General features: G+C 46.4%; 1 protein-coding gene across 2 annotated transcripts; it reads right to left on the bottom strand.

The window, feature by feature from the left end:
- Window positions 1-14,660: 14,660 nt before the first annotated feature.
- Window positions 14,661-26,488, bottom strand: DLL4 (delta like canonical Notch ligand 4). 2 transcript variants are annotated; one of them, XM_082761956.1, is made up of 11 exons: window positions 26,135-26,488; window positions 25,731-25,994; window positions 25,432-25,489; window positions 24,440-24,709; window positions 23,312-23,372; window positions 23,062-23,192; window positions 21,521-21,690; window positions 20,248-20,467; window positions 19,086-19,794; window positions 18,223-18,331; window positions 14,661-16,758 (listed from the first exon to the last, which is right to left on the bottom strand). In XM_082761956.1, the coding sequence occupies exons 1-11, from the start codon at window positions 26,186-26,188 to the stop codon at window positions 16,753-16,755; spliced, it is 2,052 nt and encodes a 683-aa protein (XP_082618082.1). In that variant the 5' UTR covers window positions 26,189-26,488; the 3' UTR covers window positions 14,661-16,752. The 2 variants fall into 2 exon arrangements, with proteins under 2 accessions (XP_082618082.1, XP_082618081.1); XM_082761955.1 differs by lacking the exon at window positions 14,661-16,758 and having other exon boundaries at window positions 18,178-18,331.
- Window positions 26,489-26,918: the final 430 nt, after the last annotated feature.

Raw genomic sequence — 26,918 nt, 5'->3', positions numbered from 1 at the left:
GACCTGGCACCAACCTTCCCCAGCTCCTCTGTGACATCATTCCGTTGTGGATTTTAACTCTTCTCCTGTTTCTAGCTTTGTTACATCTCAGCCTCTGCTACATGCTGAGCTTTTAGGAACTGACCTAAGAGCACAAGCTAAACTTAGCCATGCTGAATCCAGTAACTCCATGTATCTATACCAAGGCCAAAGTTTTCCTCGTGACTCCAGCTCCCCCCGCCTCCCCCAGTATCACCTCTCAGCAGCTCTTTGATAGCTTGAGGTGCTGTGAAAACTTTCCAATGCCAAATATCCTGTCTAGTTGTTTATATTTGTGCATGGTGGCAGTGAAAAAGCCACCAGCTCAGAATGGAAGCGCAGTTGCTTTGGCTGGAGTAAAGGATAGTGTAAAGCTATAGTTATCTGGGGCCGTTGTGGCCCTGAAAAATGATGAGACTTCTTGGGGAGAGGTGGAGAAGTGAGGTTGAGGTGGCTTACTTACTTTTTTACTAATAATCAAATTAATCTGACCTGCACTCCACCTGCATCCTTGTACCTCACCCGTAGCACTCATCTGCCAGAGACACCCAGCTGGCTGTGACAGTGCCAAATGAAGTGTGGCATAGTTTGGGGGCAATCTGTATCGAGGTTTTACCAGGGCACCCTCCCTGCTACTGGCCAGCATGAGCTCTGGCAGTGAGCTGTACAGTACGGGCTGCGGGGAGTCTTCCCCTAGAGCTGCGTATGCCCTGGTCGCACGAATGCTAGAGGCTGGTGACTGGTGTGTCAGTGGAATATCGAAGTCATAACCCAAGTGATTGGTACATGATGTAATGATTAAACTGGAATGCTGCACTCACGCAGAGGCCTCGTCACCAGCTGTTTACTAATGCTGGTGCTACACATAGCCCGAGGTTACATCAGGCTAGGGAGAGCACAGCCAGATTTTGGTGAGGTGGGAATAACTAGACTGGTGCCAGGACAACAGCTGACAGTCAGCTTTTTTTGATAGGTATTTTCTTCCTCTTATTTCATGGAAAAGCCCTGAAACGTTCCCACGATGGTGGCATCGGTATAAGATTTCACAACTCACTGCTAACATGTGTACTTTAGGCCTTCGAAGATGTGTGAAATCCACCCTGGTACAGGCTGCAGTATCGAGGAAAGACTCTCTGTCCTCTTGTGTGTGTGTATCAGGTAGAAACCAATCCTTTGACTCCACCTCACCTGTAAGAAAATAAATAAGCTCTAACCCCATAGTCCCCAGCCCATTATAACAAAATTGCTGTACAACTGTGTGTGTTCCAGCTTCTGATGAACGTGCACCTGCTCTCTGCAGGGCTGGGAGGTGCAGAGCCCCTTCTTTTGTGGGATACACACGTCGTGCTGCACTATACTGGGAGCTTTCCCATATATTTTAGTCTTGTCTCCAGTAGAACTGCCACTTCAGAAAATCTGTGCCAGCTAAAACAAGAGGGCTGTTGCCTTATCACCCTTTAAGAGGCTAATAACTCTTCAGGATAATATTTTTGTTTTTCTTCCTTTTAACTCACCCTCTAATCTCACAGAATCCACTCCTATAGTGCTTGGCTGCAACCTGCTAAGACCCCAGCAAGCTTGCAATGTGAGCTGGAGCCCATGGGCACTGTCTGGGGAAGAGGGGCTTAAAGCAGAGGTGGATGCGGGGGAAGAAGCCAGTTGTATCCTGCTCTCTGTGTTGTTGGTTGGTCGAAGCTTATTCCTAAAGTCTGGTACTGGAGGCTAATGCCAACATCTGTAGCTTTATTCTAAATTCCACTGCTTCAAACAGCAAAGTACAGTCAGTCACGGTGCTGCCCAGTTGTCAGCTGACATCTCTGTGTGTAATGTTATGATCAGACCACGTTCTGTTTGCACAAGAAATAAGGATCTTTGCAAAGCAGGACTGGATCAAAATTAGCAGAGGATCCTGTGTGAAGACTGTTGAGTTAAAAATGTGTTTAAATACCTTGATGCTGCATTTAATCATGTGCTTAAGATTAAGCAGTTAGTAATTCCTTTAATTTGAGTGTGAGTTTGTGCATAACAGATGCCTTCAGAGTCAGAGGTATGAAGGATCCCTAGAAATCTGCCCGTGTCTTTTCTCTTCAATCCTGGAGAAGGCTGAGGGAATCAGGCTGTTGTCCAGGAACTGTTTAATAACTCATCTCTAGTTGAATTATTGGCCACCTGTTCCTCGCCTGTCCCCCACTTCATTACCTCCTGTGCTGAAATCGGAGCCTATGCTATGAGATCTCCTCGTACTGATGCTGTGGGATTCTCTGCTAGATCCAGCTGGTGGGGAAGCTTCCCACACATGGTCTGCTTCTTTCACTGTCCCTCCAGACCTGCTGGCAGAACTGTGTAGTACACATTTTAGCTTAAATGAGCAGGGTACACAAACTGCTATGCAACAGGTTAAGCTAATATCTGCTGGCACAGCAGCTTGAGTGCACATCCACTTCCCAGTATTCTTCTTTCCCTTTAGCTCTCATTAAACAGGCTTTCCAAGTTTGCATTGCCATATTATGCAAAGCAGCACAGCAGAGCCCTTGGATTTCTTAGCTGCTGGATTTCCGTGGGTGAGCAGACAGCTTTTGCTTGTGAATGAGTAAATTGTGGATGGATAACTGCATAGGCAGGTTAAGTGCAAGGATTGAGATTTCACTGCAGTGTGATGGATTGGCCTGCAATGGGGATGGATGTAGCTGAGGAGGGCTCTTTTCACCTAATGCAAAGCCTAAGGGCTGCGTTTCTTGCAGTCAAGCAGTATAAATAAGAGAAAATCTAAGCCAAGAACAGTTTCTCTTCCTCCCTTCAAGTCAGGGTGACTTGCTGTATGCTGAATGTAAATTTAATTCTGCCATGCATCTTCTTTCAAACATCAGCAGGTGTGAGCTCTTCTAATTCTTGCATGATGATGAATTCTGCACCAAAGGAGAGTCAAAAACAGGCTCTATAGCAACCTCTGTGAAACCTCCAGCCTGAGAAATAATCCCCATCAAGCTTCAACCACTTTCCTGTATCAGAATTTGCCTGTTTTCTTTGAGCTATTTTTGGCTGTTCTTTAGAATGCATGTGGCAGAGGGTGATTATGAGAACAATTAAAATGAGTTAAAAGGTGCTGTGCTGGCGATTATGGAAGAAAGGTGTCACGGTGTGGGTGTGTAATAGCTAGCATGCTTTGCATATTGCTCATGCTGGAATGCATGGTGAGGCGAGAGGACCCAGTCCCTGAGCAGAGAGGTCACTGTGGCATGTCATGGTATTGGTGAGATAAGTAGCAAAGGTTGCATCAGGTTGCTAAGCACTACCAGTAAAGAACATGTAAAGAGCCCTAAAGCAGGAGAAATCCATGGGGGAAGGCCAGCTGTGGGATACATGTGCCTTTTCCCAGAAGAAATTGGATGAAAATGGTTACAAGCTGAATCCCCCAGCTTTTCCGTGGTGTCTGCTGGACACCTGGTGCACTGGACTTAAAACCAAATCACTTCATACTGTGTGACCAGGTTAGTCAAGAAACAGCCGTAAATGGGGAAACCGAGAAACAATGGAAAGACAGAAAACAGCATTCAGCTCTGAGTATGACCCTTTAAATTGAAAAAGAAAAAATAAAAAAGTCTGGCATAGATTTCTTAAGTGAGGGAACTGGGGAACAACACCATTTGAGAGCGTTATTAGTTGTTTGTGAATTTTTATGGATAAATCTCTCTCCTGGTATGTTACCTCTGTATGACAGAAACACTTAGATGCTGTTAATTGTCAAATGTTGCATCTATGGATCCTCTTAACAGCTCTGGGCAGGCAGATTGTTCCTCCTCCCAAGCAGTTTATTTATTATCAGTTCTTTTCCACTCTGCTCATTCTCATTCACTTCTGAGGGCGTTAAGCAGAACTACTGCCCCCTCAGCAAGCTCTAATCTGTGTGTGGAGAGATGATGTGAAAGAGGTATGCTGATAACCAGGACACTTGAAATGATCTTGAGATGATTTTATGCCTTCAACAGACCACAAATACCATGGAACCATAGCCTTGACCTTGCTGTATCCGTTGCCTCTAACCTGTGCACGCTTCCTGCCTGAGCAGGCTCGGGCATTGCATCAGTATCCTCTGGTAATGTGCAGAACTCTTTTTACACTGGCTAATTGAGCCTAACTCATTGAGGCAGGTGAGTAAGGACTAACTATCCCTCTCAGAGGTGGGTGAGTAAGTATTAGCCCACTTTACACCTGGGAAGAGCAGCGGAGGGAAAGTGGCTTGCCCAAAGCTAAGTGGGAGCTGGTGTGAGTGATATCAGAGCACCCTGCTCGTCTGCACCCAGGCCATGTGCATGAGGGGCTGGAGCTTCATCCAGCACCTGCCTTCCCCTGCCATGGTAGGAGGGACTGGGAGGCCACCAGCTGCTTAGGTGCATTCGTGCTGCTGCTTGGACCTCTCCTTATAATGGCACTGTTGGGAGAAGGAAGAAACATGAGAGTTACGTGTCAGGTTCCACTAAACCACCCTTTTCTCATGCTCCATGCACTAAAGTAAAGGTTCAAATGAACCTTTCAAGAGATATCACTCTTCTTATTTTGAAGATAACAGTGTATTTTGTCTAGATCTGGCCCAGTAGATGTACCACAGGTGTCTAATCATGGGGAGACTGAAGAAATTGTAAAGTTCTTTATGGAACAAGGGAGATAAATTAAGTATTGAGATATCCATCCGGGATTAGATTTCATATTGCTCACTGGGTGTGAGGTACCATGGTGGGTGATGTATCGAGAGAGGCATGGGGGCGCAGGCTCAGACACCAGCCGTGCTGCCAAGCAGAGTAGCAGCACTAGTGACACGGTGGCAACAGGCACACGTTGGCCTGCTGAGCGCTGGCAGGAGGACAGCCCGGGTAGTCCGATGGCAAGAGGGATGCTGGCCTCGTTTCAATAGCTCGGTCTGGCTGCATCAGTGCCCTGGTTGGTATTTCCTTCCTTCTTCTCTAGAGAAAAGACAAGATAATTTGAAGCTCAAAGCCAAGACTTTGCCCTCTGGAGGGGTTCCAGGGCTGCAGATGGACTGGGCTCTTTGCAGTGCTGCTGGAAAGCAATCGCATTTGTAGTTCAGGGGAAGGGGAAAGGAGGAGGGAGAGTCACTGATCTGACAGCAGGGATAAGAAGGTAGCTCATTAGCACATCATCCTTTCTGCACCCTTCTGTGTGGGAGCAGATCTCCATATGATGACATTCAGAGTCTGGCAGGAATATCATCCTGAGCTAGCAGGAATTTCTCCACAAGTAAGTGCGAGGGGGTACGTCTGAAGAGATGGAAAGTGAGCTCCTCAGTGGTCCGAAGAGCAGGTTCATCCCTCGTAGTTCTTCTCAGACTTCACCATCAGCTGCTGGCCTGGAATGTGGAGAGGAAGCATGGAGCTAATGAGGTATTTGTTGATAAAAAGTCAAATAAAATGCCCACAGGATGTATAGCACTGTGGTGAGGCTCCTTAAGGAAAAGGGATCAGCTCTGGCAGCCTGTTTTTGGAACAGCCAAAAGGAGGCTTTTCAGCGCTGCCTTCAGCTTGTGTCAGTTACAGAAACATGGGTGCATCCTGCAACGTGACAGTGACAGAAAGGTGCAGGGCAGAGCAGGGAGAAGTGTTTGCCTTCAATGGTAAGGTAGCCTCCACTGAGAGAGGGTCTCAAAGCACTGTAGAAACACCTGCTGTAACCTGTAGTGGCAACAAAACTTAATGGAGGAGAGAGAAGGTAAATTCTGCACAGAGGGCAGCTGTAGAGCCTGAACAGAAGGAGCAGGGAGAAGAGAGGGAATAGACGCTTCACCCAAGTTCCTGTGATCCTGATTCACACCCATGTAACTCTGCTGGAGTCAGTGCAAGTACACTAGTATGAAGCTGGCTTTGTATCTTGGTTAGCAAAATATAAAGGATGACATCCCCCATTCTTCTGGGAAATGGCTGACCTCTGCAGATCTTGGGTGGGGAGTACCTTATCCTGTGGTGTCCTGTGTGGTTGCACAGTGGTGCCTTGAATGCCTTTGCCTTTCTGGAGAATGACCTGGCACCTGTCCTTGCAGGCAGCACTTTGTAATGCCTCAGTGCGTTCCCCATTGCGGTACAGACTTATTATTTACTGAGTCACTTGTGACCTTGCTGTTGCAGTCCCACAGCTAAGCAAAGCTCTTTTTTTTTTTTTTTTTTTAAAGGCACTTTGGGCAGCTATCTTCAACCCATGGCCTTGCAATGATGCACCTATATACTCAAACTATTAGTAAGCTATCCTTGTGGCCACAAAACTTGCTCATACTAACAGTGCGTGCCTGTGGCCATGCAGCACAGGGCATTTGACTTTGTCCATTCCCCATTTGCTCCATTCCCCATTAATGGGATTGCACCATGGCAGAGGACTACATTTTCAGTTCCAAGAGACCCCACAGCTCTGCTCAATTAAGGTGCCTCTCATAAGAGGCAATCATCTCTGCCACCTACCCTAAGCCTCCACAGCCTCAGTGCTGTAGCCACAGGCTGTGACCGCTCTGTAGGCTTCTACCAGCTCTACAGGGTAGGCCAGAGATGCTGTTTTTCTGGTGCTTGAGGGGCTGCAAGACTCTATGTGCATGTGTGAGGCTTATGGATCTGCTGCAAATACTTTCTGTTCTTTCCCACTGCTCCCCTTGCCCTCCAGCACAGATGAAGCTACTTGGCTATCCAGAGATAAAATCTGCATGTGGTAACTGGTGCATGATGAAAAGCTCCTTCAGCACTGGAGCTCTCACCCACTCCCACATGCTGCCAGTTTGGATTTGCATGGTATGATCTGTTCCTTTCCAGCCTGTTCTCAGCAACATGCCCCACAGTAGCATGCGGTGGGACAGTCCACAATAAAGTTAATAATCAGAACATACCCTGCTACCATTGCCCGCTCAGATTTCCAACAACAATGCACAAATGTGGTAGCCATAAAGCTTTGTATTGCTCTGGGATCACTGATAGCAACACAGACTTATTTCCAGATGTTTTAGTAAGAAAACAGCTAATTAAAAGCATGCATGTACCATGTTCATTTAGTGTCAGCTTGGGAAATCAGCTTTTTTATTCCTTTTTTTTTTCTTTTTTTTTTTTTTCCCATTATTGTTATTATTGTGGTAGAACAGTTACAGCCACTCTGTCTTCATTCTGGAGTTCAGGATGTCCAGGGTCTTTCCTGTGCGGTGTGTTGTGGCTCAGAAGCACCTGAGGATTGTGAAAGCCACAGCAAAGGACAGTTCCTTCCTCAAATAGTTTACAGTCCATTTAGACAAGACAGGCAAAAGGTGAAGGCACAGAGTAGGTTTTTGTTGTTGTGTTTTTTGTTTTCTTTTTTCCTACTGTAGGTGAGATGTGAGGAAATAAAGTGCCAGCCAGATGCAGTGCACTGGCACTCTGCTAAGCTTCATCTCCTCAAGCTTGCAGCAGCACCTTGACCACTGAGCTGTTCTGAGCAATCCCACGTGCAGGCTGAGCTTTGGCAGCGACAGGCTCACTGGCTTTCTGCGGATGGATAACCAAGCAGCAGTCAGATACTTTTGTACCATGCAGAAGTGAAGTCGCAGGAGCAGAAGCAATATCCCTTGGTCTCCCACTTGCTTTGCCATCCTATAGCATTTCTTCCCCAACAGCATCTCTCTAATCTTCCCAGGCTAAATCCTCTACTGACACATCCCCTGTTCAGTAGGTAGCTCACCCTTCACCTTGGCCTTTCAAACCACCACCTCGGCTTAGCAGTATGTAGCCTGCCTTCTTTAATGCATTTTTTGTAAACTGCGCCTTAAAGCTAACAATTATTGGCAGCAAATACCACATGATTGTATACTTATGAGGCACTTAGGTGAAAGGCCCTTATAAAGAAATCATTGCAAACCACAAGAACTGAATATGCAGCGACACTGGTGGAACGTCCAGCTGGCCTGTGAAGTGAGTCATGGGGCTGGACACAAAACCTGTCCTACTCAGGGACCTTTAGATAGCACTTTCCTGCCAGGTGCTTCAGAGCCCTCTGCAAACACAGGATTCAGACTTTCTCATGCTCTTCTGCGGCATGTTGCTTGCTATGGAGCCACCTGAATAGGTCTCTTCTTCATCCTTTCCCTGCATTAGGGTTGTTTGACCTAAGGAAGGTGGCAAGATCTGCCCCACATGTAGTGGGGCTGGCTCCTGACCTACCTGGCTGGCCATTTCATAGTGGCGGATGAAATTGCATTTGTACTGGCTGACCTGGGCACGTGCCTCTGGCGTATATATCTGCAATAGCTGTTCAGTGTTCATATTTTAAAGGTGGTGAGATGGCACTGTAAGCTGGTAATATGTACGGGCTGGTGCAGGCGCTGTGCTGCACAGAGGATTGTCTGATCGAGCCGTGGTGGGTTGCTGCTGCTCCTGCAGCGAGCTGTGGCTGCAGGAGAGCCCTCGGGCCCTCTGTCCCTCCCGGTCCCCGCTCCCTCCGTCCCCGGTCCCGTCCCGCCGCGCTGCCGGGGCGCCCCCTGTCGCCCCTGCCCTGCCCGGCACCGCGGCCCAGCCACCGGCACCGGGGGGCTCAGGGCTGCAAACGGGGGTCCCGGAGGGTGATGGCCGCCATGCAGCCGCCCCCCAGCCCCATCGCCCTCGAGCACAGGCTCCAGAGGGGCGAGCGTGTGAGCGCTGTGGTGGCTGCACGCGGGGCAGCCGCAATGGAGGCGTTGTGGCCACTGCCAGCCATGTTGTGGCCATTGCCAGCCATATCGTGGCTATCGCCAGCCATGTCGTGGCCGTCCCCATCACAGCCTGGCTTCCCCAGCCATGCTGCTATGAGCAGGAGCCAGGCCTGCAGCGGCAGGGAGGTTAACGGGGATGGCGGGGCTCTGCCAAGGCCGGTGTTTATTGTGGTGTTTCTGCTTGGGAAGAAACCGGAGGGGCTCGGGGGGGGTGGGAAGCTGGTTGGGGCTTGGGAAAAACAGTTGGCACGGTTGTAATCGGTCAGGAAGCAGGACATGATGTCATGAGGTAACAAACAGGAAGCGATGATGGAAGCACAATGCGGGTGCTTTGGGCCCAAACTCAAGGAAAGCGCTCCTCCGCCGCGGGTGCCGGAGGAGGGAGCGATTCTGCCCCCGCGCACTCGAGCGCGGCTGTTTTGCTTTCCCAGATACTGTTTACACTGAGCTGCTATTTAAACAATAAGATGGGAACGGTAAACGATAATTTGCACTTCCGCAGCTGCTTTTCCCAAGGAATCTGAAAGATATGAATGAATCCTCACAACATCCTCCCGAGGCGCGTTGGCATTATTAACTCCATCTTGTATGTCAGGAGAGGGGGGCTGACTGGGGTTGAAAGGGAGATTTCTGAAGGACATGTCGGGGATGAGTGTGGATGAAAATTCAGGCGCAAGGACACATCCCACACAACCCAGTCCATCGCAGTGTCAGTTAATGGTACTCGCCTTTCCAAGAGTCACCCTCCAGAAAGCAATTTGCTCTCCCTTATTTTATCCTCCAGAGAGGAACGCTTGAAGCATCTGCCTTTCTGCATGAACCCTAGAGAAACCCTGCACTTGAACTAGAAGCTTCACGTTTGGATGTCTGCCATGAGGTGAAGCAAATCCTGCTCCAAATGAATCCGCATCAGCTGAAGATGCCAGGCTGTGGAACAATTGCATATGAAAAAATGTATATCTGATGTAAGGACTCCTTACCCATGTTAACTGTCTCAGTGTAAAAGGATCTTTTTGTAATTAAAAGTACAAGGGAATATCTACCTCTTTCTGGGATGTAAGTGAACATCTCCAGAAACTGTGTCCTGCAGTGTAATTGCATATAACGTTTTGGAGAGTTTTAAAACCTCCTCTAAAGCAACTTGTGACAAAAATTAAATACCATTACATTACATACAGTGAAAATCACTGAGGGATTTTATCACTAGGGAGCAGGTCTGCAGGAAGAAAAGAGCTGCTGTGATATGAGGAGATGTGGGAGTAGGAGAAGCTATTGATGGAGAACTAGCACCAGGACCTGGCATCTGAATTGAAGGAGGTGTTTTAGAGCATACCTATTTCTTTTGTAGTTATCACGCTTTTATTCCTTTTTTTTTTTTTCCCCTCCAAATACATTTTGTTCAGATTCTCTTGTGTTTCTTCACTGACAGTTTTCCAGAGAACAAATGAGCACAAACAAAAATGCTTTGGCAATGCTTTGGTGTTTTTTGCCAAGCCGAAAATGTAAGGCAAATATTAAACGGTGTCAATAGAAAATTAATTTCAAAAGCATGATGATTCATTTTCCGTACCAATAGTTTCGACCTTAGCAACCCTACTCACAAACCATTCTGGGAGCCACGTGTGCAGGTACAGGGATCGTCAGAGCTCCTGCATGACGCCAGGAATGGTCAGGTCCTGTTCTGGCTGGTGTGGGCCTCTCCAGCTATAAACCTAACTCTCAACAGATCTGTTTGGATGTTAAATACAAGTTGGTTTAATTTAATTTATGAAAACAAGAATGGTGCCTCTGTGACCTAGACAGTTAGTTAAAAATGTAATCAACAAAACCGTTGTAAAGCCAGCAATAGCTCAACAAATAAGTCATAAAACACAGTTAAAAGATGCCATCACCAACAGCCTCTCCTCAAACTGCGTGTTTTCCTCATTTATCTGTGTATTTGCAAAACATGGCTGTGAACAAGGTGCTGTTTTGCAACTTGGGACTGTCCTGGGAATGATGCGGGCCTCGTGCAGAGTAGGCTGGCTGCAGGGATAGAGACAGTCTGAGCACTGTCCCCATTTCAGTCAGCAGGAGGAAAGACATGATGCTCATAGAGGAAATTTAGAAGGATTTAGCCCTTCTGTGGTGGTTCTGCACTACCCGGCTACATGTGTGAGAGGCAAGACCATCACTAAATTTGTATTCTATAGCATATGGAAGAGAGAAAGTCAGTGTGGGATCACCTGTGCTACGCAGGTCACGTAGCATCGAGGGGTATGTTATCTCCAGATGTGGACCACTCTACCTGCCTCAGCTCTCAGGTCTCCCCTCTCATACATATGTGTTAAGTCACAAGCCCTGAGTGACCCAGGTGGAGAGGAGGACGATGGTCTGGGAGCAGAACTCATTTTCCAGCCAACTCCCTGCCCTGCACTTTTAAACTTTACCGTGACTTCTTCCTGCCCAGGGGTGCAGTCCAGTGGCTTGGAGAGCTGCACAAAGGGTGTCACGACACAGTCCCCTGGAGACCAGCATGGTAGAAAGCACAGAAGACCTAGCGGTGTCTCCCAAGAGCTGAACAGCAAATCAGAGGAGAAGGATGAGCTATCCATGGAGAAGAAAGTGCCTCCAGGCGCTGGTTATGCTTTGCCATCAGGATTTTAAAGGGAAGGAGAAAAAGTACACGCTGGTCCCTAGAACCAGATGTTGTGCGTGGAACAATTGATCTAACACCTGAAATTATTGCTCCATGCACAGTCATTTGCATGTGAATCAGAAGGAGTCTTGTCCCAATCCTGCAGCATGATAGACCACAGTGCTACAGAAATACGCCACAAAGCTGCACAAGACCAAGAGCACACCACCAGCAGAGGGAGGAGATAGAGGGAGGGTAGTTCCACGGAGCTGAGTCACGATGTTGCCCAGACAAGGTCTGGGAGCAGAGTAGGCAGGATTACAGGAGACAAGAGAGTACGTGGGGACAAATCTCACTGCTGTGGGTGTCACTGGCTAGCAGAGTATCAGGTCACTGACTGCAAGCTCTGGGAGCTGAGCTGGCAAAATTTAAAGCAGAGAGTGTGGGGGTTGGGGAGAAGAAGGGGAATCTTGGTGTTGACTCTCCAGTGAGGCCATAAAATGCAAGTTATGAAAACAGTGAAGCGTGGCAGAGGGCCACTGGGTTATGTCAATTCTCCACAACTGGAATTTGGATTGTGAGCAAAATGTGCTGGGCGTGTCTTATCAATTGCATAAAATCAGTATGTATTCATGGATCAGGCATGTGAGATAAGGCAGACACAGACACATAACTTTCACTTCAGCTGCTACAGTACAAGCTTGTTGGTGGCTTGCTATGCCTTCCTCATTTTGCTGTGAGCGAATGAAAAACGCCAGAGGAGCAATGCAAGTGTTTGAAATGCGTTTTTACAGAGGTGGTTCCATCTGTTGGATTGAATGTTTGCAGTTGCATTCTAGCTAATGCGGGCTCTCTCAGCAGCTCTCCCAAGGCTGAGAGCTGTTGCTGGACAAGCACTGTGCATGACAAAATGCGTTTTGTATTTTATCCTATTTTAGCCAGGTCCTGTAGCAAGCACAGTTTCTACAAACATTCCTTTTCTACACTCACTAACTAAACTCCATGCCCTGTGCTGCGTTTGAATCAGCACGGTGCTGCTGCGTGTTGTCTCGGCACCAGTGGGTGCTATAGTTACGGGTATATCCCGGTGTCTGTTTCCCCTAATAAGTGAACTGTTTAAAGAGGTAAAGGATGAAGGGCTGGAGCTGAACAACTCAAGCAGAGTGCTGCATGGAGCAGCACCCCATCACTCAGTCCAATGAGTAGCTGTGGAATAGTTTGTATTGAGTACTAATGTGAACAAACACCAATTTCTTGTAGTCAGGAGTCCATTCTTGTAATTGGCGCTTTTTCACATTTTTTTTTAACGAATTTGTGTGGTCTTTATAACTGAAAGCCAGGTTTTGGTGCAGCTTGCCATAGCTGGGACAAATGGTGCTAAGAGAAGTGAGTCCACAGCTGGGTCTGAGAACTCCGATAAGCTTGTTCAGTGGCATTATTTGTCAGTACATTTACAGTCCCGGCATCATCAGTGGTCCTCGAGGGAAATTTCTGAAATTCAGGTGAGCCTGTGCAGCCTAGAAGGATCCCAGAGCTCCTCCTAGTGAGTTTATGCACTGTGAGATGCGCTCAGCTCGGGGCAGGCTGGTGAGCAGGCAGCGCACGGCAGTCCCAGGCAAGGAAACTTCTGGCTGAAGGTGTGGGTTAAACCCAGGTCATAATATGTATTCAGCTAATTTGCTTGTAATTTCTTTGGCAAGGACTTGGGGATGTGCACACGTGCGTAGATACACATATGCTTTCCATCTCCTCCTGTGTGGAAGCAGGCACAGCTCCTGTTTTTCCTGTGTAGGATCTATGATCTATTCTGGTAGCTGCATAGTGCAGTGCTGCCTCCAGTAAATATTCACAGATTTCCTTGTAAGCTGATGCATTATTTTTTTTCCTCTCTCCTGTGTGGATACACAAAGGCATGTGTTGTACCTGCTTTACCCTGTGGGATCTACATAATCAGGTCCACGGTTTTTAATGGATTTCAACTCCCTTCAGTCTATAGATGCGGTTTCCTGTCTTGTTTTGAGCAGGAAGAGCTGAGTCTTTTTTGGTCTTAGCATTCCCACTTGCCTGGGCTTTGGGAAGAGTTCTCTGGCTATTTTCCTGTTTGATTTTTGTGTGTGTTTTGTTTTAAGCAGGACAGAGTGCATGTGTGTATGTAATCCATGTGCTCAATTAAGAGAGGCATCTGTTGGGTTTATTTCACATTGCTGAGGAAGGACTGCAAGCAGGGAGCATCTGCTCGGCTTTTTGTCAATGGCTTGTTTTTCATAATTTGCTCTACAGGGTGAATGTTTGGGGAGGGGGAGGTGGCGCTTTATTTCTGAGTTTCATCTGAAGTTTATTTTTATGGTAGCCAAGGAAATTGATTGGCATTTGAAAGTTAATTTCGCTAAGAAAAGAACTGAAGAGGGAGAAACAAAACCATCCAAAGTAAATAGCATTTATGTAACCTTAGCAATACACTCAGAAGGACTCTTATGAACCATTATTTGTCGTATTTTAACGAAGAAATAAAACAAATTTGTTATGGTTCTTCTGTTAATGTCTGTGTTTTTGTTGTTGTTTCATTTTAATTTATTTATATATATATTTAAACTAGCAAGTTTTGGTTAGATTTTGTTTTGGGAAAGATATGAAAGGCATCCAACACTAAGATGCTTTTTTGGCATTTTGTCAACACCAGAAAGAAAAAAAAAAAAAAAGTGCCTGGTTTTAAAATAGAGCAGCAGTGGTTTCCTGTTCTTATAGTTCTTGCTTTTGTGCATTCAGATGTTGGCTGTATCGCACCTAGCTGATCTAGCGGGAGATCTAATTGTCTGTAAATGTGTGCATTTCAAAGGCTACTAAACCTGCAGGGAGTGTTTTATACAAGCATGTTTATTACACTTTTTCCGTGGAAACATCCTCCTAAAGGGCTGGGGAGGATAATGACTCTGGGATGCCCTGGGAGGACACTGCTCTTGGTGTAGCACGGGGAAGGGAGAAGGCCTGAAACTCCTTCTAGTCCTCTGAGCAGAAGACAAATCCCACCCATCCCACTCAAACAGAGATACAGCTTTGCAAGTGTAGAAGTAGGGCAAGATTTGTGTCTTACTGAAATACTTAAAGACATGGGATTAAAATCAATTAGAAATCATATCTTGTTCTGTAAGTGAACTCCAGGTCTGTACAGCCACCTTGAAATGGTTTAAAATCTGAATCTTCCATGCCACAAGTTGCCACAGAAGAGGGAAGCATTCATGAAAACAAATTTCTTGATGGTTCAATCCCATTCCATAGCAAGAGAATATATGTATATAATTTAAATATTATGTGTCACAACATAAATAAAATTTCTGTCAGATGAATGCTCTTCAGCTGAACAACTTTGTTGACATCAGGTAATAGTCATAAAAGCAGCCTACAGCAGTTGGTGAGCAAAATGAAATGTGGGGCTGACTGCAGGGAACAGGCAGACAAGCTTACTTCTTGGGCTTCAAGTAACCTTGGCTGACATGAAATCATGGAACCTGAAGTGTAAAAGGACAAACCACAATGAACTTCATAGTAGCAGGAAAGTATTTTCATTGCTTGAAAAAAAAAAATAAAATTCAAACTTTGTCATCACATTAAAAACATTACATGAGAAGTAATAAACATATTTACACTTCTGTTTTGATTATAAATATACACTATATACAAAATAATGTTATAAAACGTAGAAAGTTCAGTGCTTCTGATTTTTTTTTAAATTACTGAAATACTAGTCTTCAAAATAAACTACAAACAGACAAACTAAAACCCATATTATTGATTTCTGAAGGTCATCTTCAAAATGGTCCTACACAGTCAGAGCAGAAGGTCAGTAGTGGACATTATGAAGAGTCTTGTCTGCACAGGTCAAGGCATTAGATGGGCTAGTCCAACAACAGGCTTTACAAGGGCAGGAACATTGCTGTCCGAGAGATAGCACGGTCCAGGTTTCTTTGAAGAGATTTTGTTTCCTCCCTCCTCATTCCACCCCACCTCACAGTCTCATTTCATTACTGTCACGGCACTTTCCACAGGGGTGCCCAATATTATTGCTGTAAATGTGTAGATAAGAGTTTCTTCAGGCCTCTGTTTTCCAGGGGTTAGCTTCCTCTTTTCCCTGTAGAAGTGGGGGGTAAGAAAGGAACAGGACTAGCCTAGGACCTTCTAACTCTAACCTCCACCCGTCTTGGCAGAGGGCCTCTCAGTGGGTGCTTTGCTATTGGGCATTTGGAACCAGGGTGAGGGACAGAAGCAGAGATCTGCAACCAGACAGAGAAATACAGGGATGACACTGCTGCTCCTCCTTCAGAAAGTAACAGCTGCAACTTTGAGACTATTTGCAGTAGGTGGCACCTAATTCAGAAACACGCTATAAACCCCCAAATTTGTGTCAGAATAAGGGGGTGGGGGAGAGAATGAGGAAGGAGAAGAAAAAAAATAATGTCTATTCACAATCACTGGTAGTGCAAAGGGCATGAAAACAGCTGAGACAGCTCAGCATGTTTAGGTTCTAGGAGCTGATTGATTTAAAACGCATTTGTAAGGCTTTAAATAGAACTGGGATAATGTCTCTCCTCATTATCAATAGGGAACAGGCAGTAGACATTCCTTATCACAACTTTCCCTTCTTGGATGCTTAAATCCATGAAAATCCCGTCCCATATTGTGGCTTGGGTCAATCAGTTCTCCAAAGCATCACCAAATGAGATGACGTAAATTCAGTATCCCTCTTTCCTTCCTCCTCTTGCCCCTTAAACTGTCTCCAGTACATGCAGCAGGAGAGAGGAGACGCAAAATGATGTGTAGCAAGAAGTGTCAATCACCCCTGCCCAATACTGTTCAGGTAACTGCAGAAAGAGCAGTCAAGTCTCTGTTTGGGCTTGTTAGATTCTCTTGACACATTTTAGGCACTTTTAAACCCGGAAAAAAAATGGAGACCTCACTTATACTGTATCCATTATCTGCATAGCAATGTGTCTTTCTTCACACCTTCCGTGGCAACGTCTGTGATAGTTAAGTGCCTCCTCCTCTACCAGCACCTCCCATAACCAGAGTTCTGGAAAGCCACAGGTCTGTCCATGAGGAACTGGCCTCGATATCTTTTAAAAGCAAGTCAAAACATAAGCATTTTAACCCCTCTCTCTTCCCTCTGCCTCCCTTCTTCTATAGCCAGTGAGATTTCTGGTATCAAACTTCAAACAAGGGCAGTAAGAACAAAAAGGTGTATTGCATCTTTCAGTAAATTCACAGTCTGTCCAGTTCACCCAGTTCCATCCTCCGCCTGAGAGCAGCAAGTTGCATGTAATTAAAAACAGTCCAATCCAGTTCTGAATTGTAAACAATGCAGCAGGAACGTCCATCTACTGGCATTACCAAATCTGAGGTGCAAATGGGCTGATCTTCAGTCTTATACCTGTCAGGGCATAAAAGTAACACAACAAATGAGAAGGAAGCACAGAGTACAGCAGAACTAACAAATTGTAATTCAAGCCAAAGTAATTTAAGCCAGATATTACTACAGCTTAACTACAAGCATTCAATGGTTTTGGCTGGATCCAGAGAGAGAGAATATTCAGCAAACAACTCAACTATAAGACAAGAAGCCTCCCTACCTGGAGTGAGGGAGAAAATGCCTAGGATAAACCTTACAAATCTGGGTGCTTAACATTAAGTCTCTGTGAAAGGCATCTGGTATAACGCGATAGCTTGTGTGCCAGGGAGAGAAGTTTCAGGGTCCTGTCGTTCTGAACATACAAGTACTTTGGGGCTTGCCTTACGTAAATCCAGCTTTGGTCAGCAAGATCTTCCAAGGAAGATACGATATTTAGGTCTGTTAGTGGCAATGAAGTGTCTAACTGACATTTGTATCTTTGAAAATCCTTTCAGTTGAACTTTTAATATTACTGGTTGACTTGTATTCCGGCTTGCCTTCGAGCCGAAATCTGATATCCGCCCTGGCAAGGGAGACAGAAATCTGCAGGTCTGCCTTCACAGATCGCTGCTACATGGCACAGCAAGCTCTCTTTCTTGGAGTCTGGAACTACCTGAAACTAGTCCTAAAAGTGACTGACTTCACTGAAAAGGACAGGTATTAATTGTTGATAATTCTTTGGGAACTGTTTGGATCTTCGGTAGGTGCTTTTTTGAAGTCTTAAGATTATTCATTGCTAGGCACCTCTTTTTTGTATACTGTTCACGAGCTTTTCAAAATAATGTCAAAATTTAGATATGTTTATCAGTGACTTAAGAAACAGCATTAAATTGCTGCAGCCATGAACATATAGCTACAGCTTAAATGCCAAGAAGTGAAATTTCCATCCATGTCTTACTACAGACTTTTTAAATGTCTTTTATGCCTATCCACTTAGCACATTCAGTTGCCTCCCATCTTCTGTTGGAAATCTATAGCTTTGCCTGTTTCCACAGAACATGGATTACCCATAGTAGTGATGGGAAGAAAAACATGGTTTTACATCAGTGGATTTATGAACTATTATTAGTTCTTTTTTTTTGCTGACTACTTATTTAAGAGGAAATAATCCTATGATGTACTGAATGTTTATGGGTTGATGTTTGGTGCTTTCATCTCCTTATCTAAACCCAGAATCTCTGGTTTTAGAGCTGCTAATTTCTGTGTTTTATATATATATATATATATATATATGTATGTATGTATATGTATATATAAATGTATATATATTATTTTTTTTCCCTGTTGTATGTTCAGTTTGCTTGGGCACTCCTGTCAGCCACAGAACAGAAGGGGTGTATGCGGGGATCCCTGGAAATTGAGTAACCTTCTCAGATCCAATTCTAAAGGATAATTTGCCTGTTTTACTTTGTGAATTTATGCTTGTTCACCCGTGTACTTACTTACCTCTGTGGCTATGATGCACTCATTCCTTTCTTCTGTTATCACAAAGACGGACTGGTACATTGAATCCCTTGGAGAGCATATCGCTGATATCCTACATTCCGGCTTTTCACTAAGGCAGGGCAGAGAGAAAAGGGCGTTAGTTGACTACTAACACTCCTATCTCTAAAAATTCAATGAATATGGAGGGTTGGAATGAGATAGCCAAGGAGGTGTAGGAGGGAAGGGCAGAGGATGAAGTTTCACGTGTTCTATATGATGGCAGGACAGTAAGCGAGGGAGGTGGAAGTCAGGAATAGCTACTGTCTTGCTAGATTTCTGCCATGTCCAATTTAGCTACGTACTCCTCAGATCCCTCAGTGCACCTGTCACAAGCAGGACCCAGGCAAGGCTTTCAGTATGTGTACAAGAATACTGATGACCTAGTGAATAGTTGCCATTTTCTTTTTTTGAAAAAATTATTATTACTCTAACCTTCTTTTCAGTAAGCAGATCATTTTACTGTCTTAATAACCAATATACTTATTTTAATCGTTATATGCTGTACTGTTCTTTCTCCAAGATCTATTGAGGAAGAACAGATACTTCTTACTTTCATCAGTAGACTAGTCACTCCCATTCCCCTTCACAGCACCCATACTACCAGCACCCTGCAGAAGCTCTCAATTTAATTCATTTAGCTATGGATACCACTTGGCCACTACACACATACATTATTTCAAGATTCATGGCTTTGCTCTGGTTTATTTTGTATGCTATCTCCCCGAGTTTTTTTTTTTTTTTTTCATGTTTTCTCATCTGCTTCTACATGGGTATGAAGGTGAGGGGGGGCTGAAGAAAGACTACAAGGAAGACTGCATTCTCACCTATGTAGTCGAAGTGGAGACTTGTCTCCTAAACACTTTTCACTTTTGTAATATTTATCTTCCTGTGTCCCTCTACTTGTTAGGTCTTTTACCAGATTGTAGTCCAATTTATGATTCTTGGGTTTGTAGTTTGACTTCTCCAGCCCACAGTCCACTTCGAGGTCTTTATTTTTGTTGGTGTTTTTGAGCTGGGAAGCTGGAATGAGATTGTCCTTCTGGAAGTCAGACAGGTTGTTCATCGTCTCCAAGTCCTGCTCTGGGTGCATCCTCATCTGCCTGATGACCATTGCTATCATGCAGAACAGTATGAGCAAAGCCACCAGCCCCACTCCCATGGATATGGCAATCCAGGGGACTGGTTTAGGAGGAAGTGTAATGGGCACTGAATAAACTGGTAATTCACAGCGGCTGCCCATGAAGCCAGAAGGACAGTAGCAGACAAAGTTGGCACTATAAAGTCCACTGTAGCATGTGCCTCCATTCTCACATGGCCCAGAAGCACATTCATCTCTGGTTTTGATGTCACAGTTCCTGCCACTATAGCCTGGCAAACATGTGCAGGTGTAATCGTTGATCAGGTCGTGACAAGTTCCCCCATTGGAACATGGGTTCCTGGCACAGTCATTGATGTTTATCTCACATTTCTTACCAGAGAAACCAGGCCGACAACGACACACGCGAATCTGACCAAGGTAAAAGCAATTACCATCTGAGGAAAAAAAGTAAAATAAAAGAAAAAAATAAATCAGTCTCCAATGTACTTCACTTGGAAATATAAAGCTCTGTCCGTAAGCATTTTATACTACCTCAAGAAGAGGGAGATTATTTTATAAAACAACCACACATGAAAAGTTCCCTCTAGCTTACCCATCTCCCTTTAAAAATATGCCCCTTCTAAATAGGTAGTAAAGTTAATTTAATGTGCATAGTTCTGCCATCTATCTCATCCCATGGTAAAACTTGTGCATTTTTTTCCTGCATAGAAAATGCCAGTGAAAGTCCTCCCCCCAAGAGGCCAAAATTAGGGTAGATGTGGAATACAGTGAGGGAGAGACTAATATATTAGGGGAAGAGTAGAGGTCAGATTGGATTTCTATCACTTCTGCACTGAAAAGCACAAACAAATCAAGGGGACGTGAGAGTTTTTGATAAAAAGACTCACCATTTGCACATGGGTTGCTTGTGCACCTGTCTACTTTTTTTTCGCAGTTCGACCCCGTGAAGCCGAAAGGGCAAACGCAAGTGTAGCTGGCCCCTTGTTCTTTTTCCAAGCAGGTGCCACCATTAAAGCATGGAGAATCGATACACGTCAAAGCGCTGTGCTCACAGTGAGTTCCGTAGTAGCCAGGGGGGCAGAGGCAGTGGTAACCATTCTCCAGATCCTGCAAAACACAACATTGGCCATTGTAATTTGATGCCACCAAAGGATAGCTGCTTGCGCGTTTCTTTTTGGTCAGCGTGTGCTGTTCTGTCCCAAAAGACAGAACTGAATTTTTGACTGTGGCAAAAGTGACATTTGCAGAGTAAATAACTGCAGGCTGGTCTGTGAGGGATAGAGCTGAGAACTGCCTGTATTCGTCGTGCAGGAGTAATCGTGCAACTACACAAGCTGAGCAGACGCAGTTGTAGGGAGCCTAGAGGCAACTAGGCAAAAACATGACTAACACCACTACACAGCTGTGATAAGGACATTTATCCTCTGCATGAGAGCCTTTTTTTTTTTTTTTTTTTTTTTTTTTAATAAAAAAGGGGGTTATTTTGCTTTGCTATTGAGAAGTCCCAACACTTAGATAACAAAAAAACTCATCTCTTTTTTGAAAGTAATGTATGTCCAAGGTCTTGGGAGAAGGGAGTCGGGTCTTGCAGCATTAGCTTTAATCAAAACATGCATTGGATTACATCTGATATTTGTAAGCCATCAGTCGTTATCAACAGGTAGGATCAATCATTGACTGGCTCTGAAAATACATTGAAACACGAGACTGCAGAAAACTAAAAGTGAAGAACTCTGTTTTGCAGAAAGTGTTTCATCTGTTTTTCCTTGTACCAACTGGCACTACACTCCATAACAGAAAGCAGACATTTTATTTATTATTAAAATACAGACTTGGCACATTTTTGTATGAACCTTCATTTGGGAGCTTATTTTTTTAAAGATCTGCTCCCTCACAAACCTTGAATCTTGCCAAGATCTCGTAATGGCTGCCACAGAAACCTAAGGATCAGTTGACTAGTTCTAATCTAGATGATACATCTCCTCCTGTAACAGACTTCCTCCCCTGACACGTCCAGGGAAGGGTTCAGTATGATAGTTGTGAGCGTCAGTAATGAACCTGTGTACTATCGAATTCCCATTATGTTGTTACAAAACCATTTCTGAAAAAGTATACTGGGGCTTGCTTCACACAAAGACTTTACATTTAAAATGCCCTTACCGTGCAACTACCGCCGTTCCTACAGGGATTGCTGTCACACTCGCTGATCTCATGTTCGCAGTCAACGCCGGTAAAGCCAGGTTTGCATGAACACGTATAGCTGCCCTGGCCAGTGTTCATGCAAGTTGCTCCATTTTTGCACGGTCTGTGGTGAGTACAGTAGTTCAGATCTGCAAAGATACCAGGTGTTAGAGGAAAGAGTCTCTGACTGCTGGAAAAAGACATTCATACAAAAACACTGTAGTCAACAGTAAAGAATTTTCAATTTTAAAAAGTCTTCCATTTTGCTATTAATAGGAATATTGGAGGTTATTATTCAGATTATTATCAGTAATAGATGTTTCAGATTGTTATGAATTTTACATATTGCTCTCCATCTATCACCTGAGCTCTGAATTTTGGGAATCTTATCTTTCTTAATGCTTTGGTATACTCTCCTTTTTTGTGTGTGTGTAAACCTGTTAGCTGTAATGGGATGTGGATGCCAAAATGTACTTTGTGTGTATTCTCAGAAAGACGCTCCAAGGCATAGTGGACAGATAGTCTGTGCACAACATGTCACATACTAAAAGAATTAGCCCCATCTTTAAAAGGTGTGCTCCAAGGCACGTTCGGGGAAGGCAGGAAGGAAATAAAAATATTTAGGCTTGGAGATTTAAACAAACATTAGAAATCTTTTACTGTTTATTTACCATGCTCTCTTGTTATGAATGTTAGTAGTTTAAACTGTCTAAATGCTCTGCCAGCCTTGATGGCCCTTTTTATTTTCACTTAGATCTGAGACAGAGGTTAAGCACACAAGTTCATAGGACGCAAGTAGAAAATCTTTATAAGCACTATAAATACCAAAGACTAATTGGAATACAACTGGTTAATAGGTAACTACAAACAGAAAAGAAAAAAATCTGCAACTTTACTTTTCCTGCTTAATTCAGACTTCCCCATCTTAATCCTATAAATGTCTTGAAAACACTTAACTTGCTGTGAGTACTTAATGATCTCAGTGCCAGCAGTGCATATATGGCCTTGAGGACATGACTGCTCAGCTGGCTACAGTTCAGTGATTCAATGGGTTGAATAGGTGGAAGTGGTCTGGTGTACCTTAAAATGGAACCTGTACTTTTCATTCTTGCTTACATGATTTTTCTCTCATGCTCCAGACTTATCACATGAGTTAACTTCCTTGTATGCAAAATAAGGAAGGCCCAAATTATGGTGTTTACTGCTGCTGGAAACTGTTTAGTAAATTGTTATAGTTGTACAGGGAATACATTAAACTTAGCTTGAGAAGACAGAAAACTTGCCTTGTCAAAACTCATCCAGGTGGTGTTGTTTTTCAACACCTACCAAAAAGGCTTGCTTGTTTTCAGTGCAGACTACTACAAGTTAAGTATTAGTGTCTGAGACAGCCTTGGTACAAATTGATGCCTCTCAACGTGTACCTTACTGAAGCTTAATTCTAGATCTGATGGGTCAGATTCCCTAGTCCCGTACTGAGGAATACCCAATCTAGACCCAGAAGCACAACATTCGGAACTAACCTTGATCACAGAAGAGGCCACCCCATCCTTCGTCACAAATGCACTGCCACTGTGTTTTACAAGTCCCGTGGCGGCAGCCTATGTGGGGAATGCATTCATCGCAGTAGCGGCCTTGCCAGCCAGGACGACAGCTAAAAGAAAAGTCAAATTAAAACATTAATGACATGGAAAAGAGTTTAAGTTTCTGTTACAAGTTTCTATTACTATTCTGTTTTAACTGAAGTTCGGATTGCAATTGCCATCTACTCACATGCACTCTCCTGGCTTGTTGCAATATCCATTCTGTTCAGTACATCCAGACAGACAGATGGCTGTAAAGAGAACATAAAAAAAGCAGAAATGTTTAGGTAAATACATATGCCACTACAGAATACACTTTTAAAAGGGAGAATGTCTGCTTTTAAAAATATGCTTCGAAAACCGGTTTTGCACTTTCAAAGCTTTGTTTTAAAAATTCTTAGTACGAGGAGTTCTGGAGCAGGAGGAAGTGAACAAGGAGAGCCGACATCTGACAAGTTGTCCTTTATTTTTCTGCTTACACAACAAACATGAACTCTTGCAGCTCTCATAGAAAAGGAGCAAGTGGTGGCTCTGCCTGTGCTAACAGAAGACTGCAAAAATCCAGCGGGACCCTGAGCCCACAGTAAAGATTCCTGCTACGACAGCGCAACACCTGCCCCATCTCCTCTGGCAGCAGAAATGGTGTAAGCCTCTGTGGGCAAGCTGTGAGCATGTTAACTCAGAATAGGTACAACTGACTCAGTGATAATAGCCAAGAGCCCTTCTCTGCTTTCTTCACTGCTCACAGAGGTGCAGTGCAGCATTAGCAGCTGCAGCAACGGGGGGAGCAAAGTCCTCAGCGTGCCGCTTTCCACAGAGGGGAAAGGTCAGCAGGAAAACACAGCCCCGAGCTCTGCCAGGTGCACGATGTTTTGCAGCAGCGCCGTTGCAGCCACAAGCAAACACCACTGCCGCACTTCAAGTTTTGGGATTGGGGTGCCTTCACCGAACAGTTCCCTGATGCTTTAGGGGGTTGCCTTTCCTTGAAGGCCTCTTCAACTACATTCCTGTCCCAGTGCAACTCTTGGTTTAGCACAGAGCCTAAGAAAGCTGGCGCAGGTGATATATTTTAATACTCTGAGACACCTGCTAGCTTTAGAGACCTGCCCAGTGCACAGGCTGGGAGGTGGCACAGCCTTTCACTGGGAGTCCCTCACCCCAACCTAGGCGAGGAGGCTGCAGCTGGCTGCCAGCACCCTGTGGAGAGGGGCGATGCCACACGGCCGGCTGTGAGGCCTGGGCAGCTCATGGGGCTCGTGCAGCAGCCCTCGTGCCCGGCCCCTCACACACCCGATGTCTGTCACAGCCTGGCACTTACGCTCGGTGCAGTACTCTCCGGTCCAGCCGGGAAGGCAGGCCAGGCTGCCATCGGCCTCGCAGACGTAGTGGCCGAAGCGGTCGTCGCGGCGTTTGCAGAGGCGCGAGCAGCTGTCCCCGTAGTAGTTCTCGCTGCAGACCACACGGTAGGAGTAGCGCAGCTGGGTCAGCGGGCCCTTCTGCACGTCCTGTGACCAGTCCTCGCCCACCGCCAGCGACCGCTGGATCGCCATCTGGCTGATGAGCCAGTCCTCGGACGGCAGCTGTGAGCCTGGGGGACAACGGACGGTGTCAGCAGCCTGCTACCACCACCACCATCACCACCACCACCATCAAAGCCATCACCACCATCATCACTACCTCCATCACCACCACCACCACTGTCTGCCCCAGGAACCCCTGTCCCAAATGTGTGTGTGCAGTGGCCCCACTGAGGAGGGTTGGAGCATTAATTTGGTGCCCCCGGTTTTGGTGAGCGTTAAGCCAGGCTGCGGGGGCTCTGCGGAGAGAGGCCTTTCAAAGCGAGGGCTGCTGTGCTGCTGGAATATCCTTTTTCCTCTCTTGTCAGAAAAACATCCCAAAGCCATTATTCCTTTCCAAAGGGCGGAATTCGAGAAAGGTGTAAAATACAGGAAAAGGCGGCCGGGGCTCTTTGGCAGCCTCGCAGCTTTCTCACCGCAGAACTCCTTTCTTTCCCACGCCAAAAATAAACCGGAGGAAACGCAATTGTGTTGGAGATTGGGTCGGGACAGAATCAAAGCGGCCCCTGATGGATATCGTTGGGGGACCGGGCTGCTGATGGTCGGATAAAGCCGGCCGTGAAATTATCGGATAAACAGCTGAGCCGGGGGGGTCGGGGGAGCGGGGGGGGGGGGCTGGGACCGGGACCGGGGCTGGGACCGGGACCGGGGTTGGAGGTGGGGAGGGGGGGGGGTGTCGGGAGCGCGCAGCGGGTGGGGCGCGCCCCCTGCCGGCGGCGCGCGGCGCGCTCACCTTGCGGCAGGTAGTTGGCGGGAGCGTGCCAGGCCTGGATGATGAGCGAGAAGGTTCCCTGCGGGCGGAGAGAGCAGCGTCAGCACGGCCCCGCGCCCCGTGCCGCCGGGTCGTGTTATCCCTCACCCCCCACCCCTCTTTTATTTTTTCTCTCTTTTTTTTTTTTTTTTTTTTTTTCCTTAAAGGAAGCTCTGGCAAGAAGTCTACCGGCGGGAGCGGTTTGCTCCGCGCCAGCTCAGCCTTTCCCTGCCGCCCTCCTTGCCCCGCGGCCGCGCTCGGCGCTCCGAGCGGAGTCTCACCGGCCACGTGAAGTTAAAGGGCAGCTTGATGGGGCTGTCAAATTTCTCCGTGTCCTTGACGCTGAAGGAGTTCGTCCCCAGAACCGGGGTGATGATGCTGCCGAAAGTGCAGGGCCCCGGGGAGACCACCGCCTGGAAGTGCTTGAGGCACACGCGAAAGAAGGTCCTGCAGTGCGGGGCGCAGGGCTTGCCGCTGGCCAGCGACCCGTGGCTGTTGACGAACTCGTGCAGCTCCAGCTGGAAGACGCCGGAGCCGGCCACCCCCTGCACAAAGGGGAGACACACACAAAAAACCCAAATCACACCTTACCCGGGCTCCGCCACGCGAGCTGGCGTCCGTCACCCGCTCTGCGCTCCGCGAACCCCTTCCACGTATGCGCTTAGTTAGCTCGCTGCGTGATTACCTGCTGCAAAACCATTAACAGAAACGTCAAGCCAAAGCTGCGCAAGGCTGTCATCCTCGTGGAAGCGGCGCTTCCAGCTCTCCCAGGGTTTAGCTTTCCTCCTGTATTCCTCAAAGGGTCCGGGTGGGCGCCCCTCGCAGCGCGACCCGCCCTCGCCAGTATTCCCCGAGCAGCGGCAGAAAGCGGGAGGTAAAAATCCAGGTGTGGGGTGAGACCGTCCCCTGCTGGGAATGAAATCCTGCAGCCAACCCCCGAGCTCCGACCGCTCCTGGCGCCTTTGTAAACTCCAAAGCCGGGTGGGTTTGGGGAGAGACGCGAAGGGGAGTGCTTAGTGTTGGACCGCTCCTCCTTGGACTGGTGCGAACAGCGCTCGGTAAATGGAAAACTCGCTTCCCTCCGAGCTGTTTATATAGTTGCCTCGCATCCTCGCAAGCTCATTATGTAAACCGTCAGTCAGCCTCACGGGCGATCCCTCCCCTTTTCCATCTTTCCTTTCTGGAAAAAGGAGCCAAATGTTGCGGGGAGCCCGCAGAACCGGCGCTAATTCCCTGCTGCCGCTCCGCTGCCGCTGCCGCCGCGCTGGCCGCCGAGGAGCCGAGCTGATTAGGAGCGAGCCGAGCATCTGTTGAGATATTTACAGCGCGGGGAGGGAGAGCTCCCTGGAAAAGCGGACGCCTCTCCGAGGAGCAGCCTCCCGGGGCGGCCGAACAATAGGGGCCGAAGCGTTGCAAAGCACCCGTCCTGCCCGCCTCGCCGCCCCGCTCGGTCCCCGACAGCCGCCGGT

The sequence above is a fragment of the Aythya marila genome, assembly GCF_965140915.1.
Source record: "Aythya marila genome assembly, chromosome: 5".
Lineage (NCBI taxonomy): Eukaryota > Metazoa > Chordata > Aves > Anseriformes > Anatidae > Aythya > Aythya marila.
This window is presented reverse-complemented; position numbering and strand designations above follow the sequence as displayed.

What these genes read in the sequence shown, in the direction of transcription:
- DLL4 (XM_082761955.1), bottom strand. Translation starts at nt 26,188, where the DNA reads ATGACAGCCTTGCGCAGCTTTGGCTTGACGTTTCTGTTAATGGTTTTG. An exon ending in CGCCAACTACCTGCCGCAAG is followed by an intron (nt 24,710 to 25,431) that starts GTGAGCGCGCCG and finishes GTTGTCCCCCAG; the next exon opens with GCTCACAGCTGCCGTCCGAG. An exon ending in TGGCCTCTTCTGTGATCAAG is followed by an intron (nt 21,691 to 23,061) that starts GTTAGTTCCGAA and finishes GTATCTTTGCAG; the next exon opens with ATCTGAACTACTGTACTCAC.